Here is a 9,999-nt window from a genome sequence, read left to right as displayed (position 1 = left end):
TTGCGGGATCGGCAAGAACTGTAGGTAAACTGGGAAAACTTGGCATCGCCTCATAGGGAATAATCGAGCTCTTGATTTCTCTCGTGGTTGACGCTGCACCGTCCCTAGAATTCCCCAGAAAGCGATGTTATACGGAGCGGTGACGTCTGCATCGAACTAGCCAAGCGAACTCCATTGTTGCTGGCATGAGGTCGTCTACTTGTATAGCAAAAGTGCCGCGAACAGTCTCTATTAGAGACTGTTCGTAGTGTGTCGTTTGATCATATTCGATACGCTCAATAAAATGCCAAATTACCGGAAAACGCTGTTTTGTTTTCGCAGCGAACCTTCAAAAAGCCGGGCCGGGCACGGGATTGTGTTTTCGTACGTCGGGCTGGGCCGGGCGGGCTCGCAGCGCTTTGCCGTCGGGCTCGGGCGGGCCTCCGACAAAGTCAGCGGGCCCGGGCCGGGCTCGGGCTCGGAAATACGGCCCGTGCACAGCTCTAATACTTGCCTCTTGTAAGCTGATTGATCGATTTTATACGTATGTTAGTTATGTTGGGTTTTATGGCTCAAAAATAAGTATGTTAGTTTGCTTTAAGTGTTGTACTGCTGAAATTCCTTGAGCTTCGATAGCGCTAGATTAAAGTTGTTCTTTTGTTTTCCAAACACGTCTCTGATCTCTTCGCTGTGCTTGCTTGCGTACGGAACGACCTAACCTGCCGACTTCGCGCTGGCGACGCTAGAGTGGCAACTTGTAACAGTGTCACTGCACATTAAGGACTTTACGGACGATATCCCCTCACGTAAAGGACTTTAGAGTGCCCTTGTGTCAGGGCTATAAAACGACGAAATGGCCGTGTGCCGCGCGGGCTGGGAACGAAGAAAGCACTCCATTTCCATGAGAAAATCCCAGGTGCAGGATGTACACATCTCTTTGGATGCAAAAATGTTCTAAAATAGGAGTGAATTCATTATTGTAAAAGGTTTACTCCAATTTAACAAAACTATTAACAAAATGGCATAGACTTTTCGCCACATATGCACCCATGCACACCCCTGCACAGGCTTCGACTCAAACGATGCGACGACGTTGGCTCGGGAACGAAAGTGGGGAAAAGGAGAACTACTGGAATCGTGGTTCATTCGTCTTAAACCATCGGCTTGCAACAGCAGCCGCGGCCCCCTACTGGACGTTTACAAGGGCGTATGCGACATTGCTCGATCTCCGCTCAATACCACCTGCACAGGTGGCGAAACAAGACTCCCGAGAAAAACTGCTTTGCAATCCCATCCGCCGCAAGAAGATTCGCAAGCACTCTTGCAGACTGCTCGACTCCTTGGCTCGTCGCACGCTAGCTTTTGTTTACTTTTGAACTTGTGTTATAGTCAGCCACGGTTAAGCATATGCTTTGGAACTGTTAGCGAATTGAGACTCGAGCGCTTACGCGCGCGCGCGCACACACACACACACACTGGCTCCCTCTCTCTGTGTATATATATATATATATATATATATATATATATATATATGTGTGTGTGTGTGTGTGTGTGTGTGTGTGTGTGTGTGTGTGTGTGTGTGTGTGTGTGTGTGTGTGTGTGTGTGTGTGTGTGTGTGTGTGTGTGTGTGTGTGTGCTGACATGCCAGCCCCCCCCCCCCTAATAAAATTTCTGGCTACGCCACTGAATAGTGATGCTGTTGCTGGCCGGCCATATTGCCAAAATATTTGCGATAGCCTACTGTTAGCTTTGCTTAACTTGATTTATGAGCAATTTTTGGCTAGAGAAATAAACTATTTCTGAAGGGAAAATGGCGCAATATGTCTATCAAGAAATTCATAATCAAAAGCTACCTTACAATTAAAAACTTAGTTATTGATATTTCGTTTATTCTAAAATCATAAAATCCAATATAAATTTGAAGCCGCGCAGTTCCACCACACGTAACGGCTTCCTTTCCGCTACAGCTGAACAGTTTCTTTTTATGATCATGTGTCAGCAAAGCACTCTGGTGATGAACACAAGCATGTCAACTTTCTTGCCCTCCAGCCTGCTCCTCCGGCTCCACTATGTACCACGCGCGCGGGGAACCAAGCTTATGCTGCAATGAGTTTACGCTGTTGATAATATCGATAGTACCATCGAATTTACTATCGATAGCGCTATCGATAGTGTTTTTACCATCGATAGTTCGATATTGAGTCAGCTGTCGATAGTATCGATAGTGCCATTTATAGTTCTGCATCACTACATAGAGCCCCTGCTCAGCGGTAACCTCCTCCGCAATGCTGGAGCGCGAAGCGCGACGACAGCGTCGCACGTTCGGAGAAACCAGCGAGCACGGGGAGGCCTTGGGCGCCAGTATGCCCGCAACGTTGCCCGCGCAAACAGAGAGAAGACGCGGGGGTTGCGGGTGGCGGCAACTCTCCCGAGTATGCTATCACGGCAGAACTCCGAATATCACCCCTCCCCTTCGGTAGAGCCCTTTCCCCGCAGGTGCAGCTGCATGGACGCTAGGAATAGGCGCGCCAAGGTTGGCGAGACCACGTGACTGCAAGTTGTTGTTTGTGGTTATGTAGAGGAAGAGACGCTTATTTCTGCAGCCCAGTCGGGAGCACGGCGCAGCGTCTTGGCGGGGGGGGGGGGTGATGAAAGAGGATAGTGGTGTGTAGGATGTCATTGTGTCTCGTTCAGCAGGCAAGAGGGCAGCAAGGGCAGGGGCGGCAAGTTCCCAGCTCATCTGTAGGCGGCTATTCCCGTTTCGTCCAGGAACTCCACCAGGCTCCGGAGTGCTGGCAGGTGGGGACGCGACGGGAAGAGCAGGTGTTCGAGTGTGGAGGCAGGTACGCCCTGGCTCCGGTAGGCCGTAGTGACCCTCGAGCGTTCCTGTTCGAAGCCAGGACAGGCACAGAGGAGGTGCTCGAGGGTCTCAGGATCGCCGCAGCGGCTGCAGGCTGGGGAGGCGCAGAGACCCTTCGCATGTCGGCGGGCAGCGGTCCACACACAGCCGGTCCGCAGGCGCAGCAGGGCAGACCGATCTCTCCTGGTGAGGCCCGTCTCTTGTAGCAGCTTTGGCCCTCGTCCACTGGCCACCCTTGAGTCTGGGTGGACCGTGACCAGGAGCTTCTTGAGACGGGCCTGCGTGTAGTCCCTAGCCGCGACGGCCCGGGTGATGGGTGTTCCAGGCTGGTGTGCTGCCTTGGCAAGCGCGTCTGCCTCCTCGTTACCAGCTATGCCCACATGGGAGGGCAGCCAGTGGAAGGAGACGGACGCACCAGATGCAGCAAGGGCACGGTACTTGGCCGCCAGGAGGCTTCCGGTCAGTCCGGTGTCTCGATGGTTGGCCAGGATCTGTAGTGCTGCCTTGCTGTCACAGAGGACGGCGACAGGCTCTGATGGGATGTCCTCTGCCAGTAGGTCAGCTGCCAGGTGGAGTCCGGCCAGCTCTGCCGCCGTTGAACTGGCCGGGAAAGGCAGCTTACACTGCCTGCTGCTGGTCCGTGCAGGGACGACGCAAGCCGCCGCTGCAATCCCATCTGGCATCACGGATCCATCCGTGAAAACCTGCAGCCGACCCTCTAGTTGCTCCTGGAGCTTGCAGGAGGCTGCCTGCTGCAGTGCTGCTGCAGGAGTTCGTCGCTTCTTTGCCCCGGCCAGGTAGAGGTGCACCTCAGGGGGCCGGTGGTGTGGCGGCGGAGAGGCAACAGGGGCTGGTGGATCTGGTACCACCTGGTGGTACAATGGGAGGAGTCCTCCCATCCTGGATCCTAGCAGGCTGCGCAAGCGTTCCAGAAGGGCTGCACCGTCCGCGGCACGGTGGAGGCGGTCGATGTGCCCCAACGCTCGCTGGAGCATGCGTAGCGTCAGGGGCCACTCTCTCGCCTCCGCAAGCGTCGCTGCAACAGGAGAGCACCTGGGGAGCCCTAGGATGGTCCTCACGGCTCCTCTGTGCAGTCCCTCCAGCAGGCATCTCCTGGCTGGCGTCAGGTTGACCAGCGGCAGGGCATACGGCAGCACGGAGGACGCCGCGGCCTGGTTGAGCCGCAGTGCCCACTTCGTGGAGCATCCACGGCCACGCTGCTGCAGTTTGCCGATGGCCCCTTGAACTCGTCGGACCTTGGTGGCGGCGGCCTTCGCAGCGGGGATCCAGGTGAGCCAGTGGTCGACAGTGAGGCCCAGGTACCTCACCTCCTTTCTCCAGGGGAGACTGCGGCTGCCGACCCTCAGTGGCTTCACGTAGACCCGTGCCGCAGCGAGTGGATGGATCAGCAGGGCCTCGGTCTTGGTGGCAGAGACTTTGAGGCCGGTGCCTCCGAGGAAGGAGATCACTGCATCCAGGGCTGCCTGCAGTGACCTCCTGATGGCAGGAATGGACCGCCTTGGTCCCCTTGCCCACAGTGCCACGTCATCAGCGTAGACGGAGCAGCGGGCCGGGAACCTGGTGTCTGTCGGGAGGGAGGCTGGAAGTCCTGCCAGCGCCATGTTGAAGAGAAAAGGACTTAGCACAGAACCTTGTGGGACACCGGTAGTGATGTCCCTAGGCTGGCTGGTCACCCCTCCAACACGGACGCAGAAGGTCCTCCCGGACAGGAAGGCGGAAACGAAGCCTCGGAGGCACCCGCTGATGCCAAGCCGGTCCATGGCCGCCTTGACGACAACGTGCGGGATACCGTCGAAGGCGCTCTCCACGTCCAGCAGCAGCAGCATAGCCACGTCCCCGCAGCTCTTGGCATCCTCCAGGGTGGCGACGACGTCTGCAATGGAGTCGGCAGTGCACCGGTGTCTCCTGAAGCCAGTCTGTTGCTCCGGGAAGAAATCCATTTGGTCGGCGATCCACTGCATTCTCTCCAGTGCCACCCTCTCCAGCACCTTGCACGCTGCTGAGGTGAGCGATACTGGCCTGTACGAGGAGAGCGCCGTGGCCTTCCTCCGGGGCTTCAGGATGGGTGCCACCACCGCAGTTTGCCAGTACTCCGGGAGCTCCCCGGTATTCCAGACGTCGTTGTAGAGCCCCAGGAGACGTTGACGCCCTCCTTCCTCCAGGTTACGGAGCATCTGGAAGGTGATGCCGTGTGCTCCTGGGGCGCTGCGTCGCTTGCATCCATCGAGGGCTGCCACGAGTTCGTGCATCCGGATGGGCTCGTTGCACAGTTCCTTGACTTGTGCATCCACCCATCCGGGATGATGGCAGGAGGCTGGACACGGGAGAGCGGCTGGAGGAGGTGTTGTGGCTAGCTGGGCGACCTCTCTGCTGGCGAACTGGTCGGCCAGGCGTTCGGCCAGCTCGGAGGCAGGAATGGCAAGGAGGACAGCCACGGACAGCACCTGGTTGTAAGCCCTGGGCACCATCAGGGAAAGTAGGTGCGCAAGGGGGGACGGAAAAGCTTGACCGTGGGAAGAAGGGCAGTCTGGTCTGAGCGGTGTTACTGCTAGGCAGTGCTCGGGGCCCCCGAGGTTGGACGATGTCCAAAGTAGCCGGCCAGAAGTTGCAAATACCTTGTAAATGTGTTCGTTTTGTAACCTTTGCTGTATATAAAACTGCTTGCTCCACAATCTCCAAGCCTCTGACTTGCAAGTCGCCGCAACGACCGTCTCTGACGGCGCACCTCAAGTGTAAGAACTTCACTAGCTTGGTGGTCAGCCTCTGGCTGAATCGTGATCCTTGGATCGCGAGTGAAGAACACAACTTTACTGCAGCCTTTCAATGAAGGCTCACCAGGTGACGACTAATCCCCTCTATGACGTTGTAAATATGCCTGGCCCCCCAAAAATGCACTGCTATGGCAGTGACGTCTTCCTTCGTACGCCCGCATGAAGTCGCTAGCGCCACCATGTTGAATTCCCGCAGTGTCATTTGCACTGTAGATAGTGTGGTGCATTGTAGTCTGCACAATAGGTGCCAACCGACAGAGTTGTTTTAAAAATGTGTTCTCCACCGCCAATTTAAGGAGCAGTGCCTTTTTTGTCTCTTCTTTCTTTTTTCTTGCGGCGCTCATCTGTGAAACCGGCGCTAATCGCGGAGGCCACAAACCACCTAGAGAACATAGTGCGGCGCCGTGTGTCATCAGCGCAAACTCTCTCCAAAGGGTCCTTAAGAGCAACAAAACGGTTTTACTGCAAAGTATTTTGCCCATAAGTCAGTGAGGGGTATTACGCTTGTTCCATAAGAGAGTTAGTATTTCTGGAAGACGCCAGCGCGGCCACACGGCGATCGGAAGGGGGGGGGGGTCTTTTTGTGTTGCATTTCGCATTCCTTGTTTTGTTCCTTCTTCTTTCTGCTTTTCCTATGTCTGTAGGAAACACATCTTCATTAGGAAGTAAGCGCACGTCTTCGTTGTTGACGTGTTCCCTATACTGCTTCGCGCTATGTCACTTTAGCAAAACTGGAAAATCAACACGGCCAAACCGTTAGTAAAAGGGCGTTGAAATAAGCGTGGCCATTACAGCGGCAGCAAGAAAGGAGCCCTCCCTCCCTTCTTTTTTTTTTTTTGTCAGAGACACATGGTCCAAGAGGGCGGCACAGCTAGTCACCACCAGTGGCTATATAAAACAAAAATTCTTCCAAAATATTAACAGTAAAGCTTTGTGACTGAGCTGAAGCGAGCCAGTGCGAGCCCCCTCGCTCGCACTGGCGACAAGCTCAGCCCTTTCTTGGAATACGTCTCCAGGTGCAAGGATCGGTCACCATGCGTCTGGAATGACCTCGGCGATGTCGCATTGTCGTCCCCCACTACGAAGAAGATAATGATCGGCTCCATCGAGTAATTCGCCTAGAACTTCTTGGTGCAGTTATGCGGTGGTCGTTTGGAGGATCTGACCAAACCTGACGGGCTCGCCTCGCGTTTTCCCGGGGCTGGAACGGAGGTGGTCCCCCACGTTCTTCCACTTCGGGGCGTCGTGTGGAGACTGTTATCTTATTGGAAAAATGAAGTGAACAATATTTTCCCTAGCAATCGTCCGAGACATTTATGCCGGGCTTCGGCCCGCTGGAAGAGGCACCCGCTACCATTATGTAATCAAGTAAACATCTCTTTACTTTTGATCTCCCAACATAGCCGCAGGTATTCCTCACTGCTGCCTCGAAGGCTCCTGGCCGGAAGGCGACTCCTGAAAGTGCCCAATGAGGCCTTTCAGCAAAGCTTGGCACTCGATCGTCCCACTCGGTACATCCAATGGCGCAGTTGGGGTTAAATGACCTTGGAAGGACGTTCTTGGAAGTGAGCATTGCCTTGTTGAGTGTGACGATAAAAGCCCAAATTGATCGTCGTCACGCTCCCGAGAGTACAAGGGAGATTTTATTGTGACCCGAGGAGTGGGGGTCATTCAGGAAAAGAAAAAAAGTGTGTCAATACGAGGAAATAGTGTGTCTATAGGAAGTCCGTCCTTTTGAATTTTCAATAGGTGGAGCATACCAATGCTTTGTTTGAGAAAGGGTTATATGCCCTCACGAGCTGCGAAGTAAGGTCTGTATTTTTTTTTCTACGACAGAGCCGACAATAATTGTGAAATGGGGAAAAGGAGAATCTCATCCCCGTGCTGTCTCTCTCTCTCCACATATCTTTGCCCCTTTTCTGCTTCCCTATGCACATTTCAAACGAAGGCTTCTTGGATTATCCAAGGTAATAGGCGCGAAGACGACAGACAGGAGAGAGACACGCACACACAGGGCGCCACTGCCAACAGTGTTTATTAAAGGTTTCTTGAGCACCGTCACAGTCCTCTCTATAGGCTGCTGTAAATATGCGTGACCATCTTCCCCTCCGTCCAACGACCGCCGTGAATTTCATTCGCCGAAAAACGACACCATGGAGGAGCGTGGAACCACAGCGAAAATTTGCGCTACCAGTGTAGGCCCCTCACCTTTAGCAAGGTGGCAGCAGCTGCAGCGCGATGCCGACTTCTGGTGCTGTTGGCTGCTCAAACGACGTTGAAAAAGGAGGTGGTGGTGGTGGTATCAACTTTATTTGACTAAGAGTCAACTGTCTCACGCCTCAGGGCAACACCACCTAGACTAGCTTGCTCAGGGTGGCTCCACGCGAGAAGCGACTCTTTCGGTCCAGGAAACGTTGGCCAGCTGTTTCTCCCAATCGGGAGTTCTGGTAAGTTCATCCGATGTTAATTTTGAGGGAGCTGGTAGGAGCGATTTTGGAGGGAGGAAACCCCCGCATCCCCGCAAGATGTGATCTTGGGTAGCTAGTGCATTTTGACTACAATTTTGACAGTTTGGTTCGAATTGCTTCAACAACAATTGGCAGCGGCCAATGACAAAATTCTACGGCTGGAAAACAAACAAAAACCTATTAGTACTTCACATATTCAAAACGCGAGCGGAACTGTGGCCTGCGCTGAACGTGAGGCAGCAGCGAATGCTGGCATGGAAACTGACAACGTCCGCATTGCAAAACGAAAGTCAGTTGAAAAGGGGAAGTTTTTTTGTTGTTGTTCCACGAGTAAAAGAGAACATCAAACGGTGAGGGAGATGGCTGCGTCGTATCGGGAGGAAGAACTTTGCCATCGAGGGAGGCTTTGCGACGTGAGTCGATCATTAGTGAATTGGTTTCGTGTGCACATGATTTCCGAAGTCTTTTAGATTAAGCTGAGGCTTGATACTGCTTCATACAGATGTTTAAGTTGAACGAAACAAAAATCAACGTGACATTAGCAGCTCCGTTTTCTTGGACGGTTTTGATAACAATGAAAGCGCGATCGTTCTAGCTCGCTCGTATTCGGTCGGGTACTTGAAACCGGCGATCGCAACTACAGCAAAATCTTTACTGTATTATTTTCCCATTTCCGAACATTTACTGCACGTGCAAATACTTTTCACCACAGTCCTTTTTAAAGAACACTGGTTCCTTTCTTTCGCGTTTCAAGCAAGCACTTCATCGCACCGCATGCAGTATGAGAGAAGGAGCTAGGCTGCAACAACTTGAAAAATGCAGACCTAATGCGAAGAAATGTGTCTTCGCCTTCTCGCCCCCTTCCCTTCAGTTACTGCGACAAGACGGTGAGATGGGCTAGTTGGTGAACATTCATGTTAAAGCACAAAGCTTATAAGCGCACATAAAACAAGGACCGAAGATTTAAGAACTTTAAGATTTAAGAAGATTTAAGAAGCGCTGTCCTGTCAAGTTCCTAAATCTTCGGTCCTCGTTTTATGTGCGCTTGTAAGCTTTGTGCTTTAACATGAGTTACTGCGAATTGTGAAATAACCCCCCCAACCGAATTGAGGAACACCCCCCCCCCCCCCGAAGAAGGTCCCTGGATCCGCCCCTGCCCTAAATGAATGCACATACATGCACAGAGCAAGCGTGAACTAACAACTGTCACAGTTATTACGCCTATGTGCTTGAGCAACACGCTGCAAGTGTCGACAATGGAGAATCAGACGCTTGCTTGCTTGACCCTTAATTTTTGGCTCTTACCCACTACGGGGGATTGGCCATGAAAACGGCGGTTAATGTAAGTGGGGAAATTTATAGAGTAGAGTAGAGTAGAGTAGATCCCAGGGGCGTAGCCTGGGGGGGGGGGGGGTTGGGGGGGTTCAACCCCCCCGAAATTTTTCAATTTCGCTTGCGCATATATATATACGCACACATACAAACGCACGCACGAACATACATAAAGTATGGTTGAACCCCCCCCCCCCCCGAAAAAAAATTTCTGGCTACGCCCCTGGTAGATCCTATAAACTCTGGCACACACCCACGCTGAGGGATTGGCCAAGAACCAAAAAAAAAACCCTAAATTTAGACGCTCTTAGATATTTCTTTTTCGTTTAAACTGTGGCGCGTGGAGTGACCCTCTGCGTCTCCTACCACAAGGGGCGTCTGATGCAAGGTGTACCCGGTGTTCTTTTTCTTTTTTTTTCCCCTTCCACATCCCGAGCGTACAGAAAATGGCCACTTTGTCGAGCGCGTCTCAACGGCAGTATTCGACATGAAAGAAAATTAGGAGCGCTGCGTCTGCAAGTGTCGACAATGGAGAATCAGACGCTCTTAGATACTTCTTTTTCTTTTA

General features: G+C 52.8%; 1 protein-coding gene across 1 annotated transcript; it reads right to left on the bottom strand.

Moving 5' to 3' along the window:
• Positions 1–2,715: 2,715 nt before the first annotated feature.
• Positions 2,716–5,328, bottom strand: LOC119379631 (uncharacterized). The gene has a single exon (XM_037648949.1). It carries the CDS (start codon positions 5,326–5,328, stop codon positions 2,716–2,718), a length of 2,613 nt encoding a protein of 870 aa, XP_037504877.1.
• Positions 5,329–9,999: the final 4,671 nt, after the last annotated feature.

This window comes from Rhipicephalus sanguineus, chromosome 1 (genome assembly GCF_013339695.2).
Source record: "Rhipicephalus sanguineus isolate Rsan-2018 chromosome 1, BIME_Rsan_1.4, whole genome shotgun sequence".
Lineage (NCBI taxonomy): Eukaryota > Metazoa > Arthropoda > Arachnida > Ixodida > Ixodidae > Rhipicephalus > Rhipicephalus sanguineus.
The sequence above is the reverse complement of the archived record's forward strand: the minus strand, read 5'-3'. Positions and strand labels throughout refer to the sequence as shown.

Excerpts from the sequence above, each read along its gene's own strand:
- LOC119379631 (XM_037648949.1), bottom strand. The coding sequence starts at position 5,328 with ATGGTGCCCAGGGCTTACAACCAGGTGCTGTCCGTGGCTGTCCTCCTT.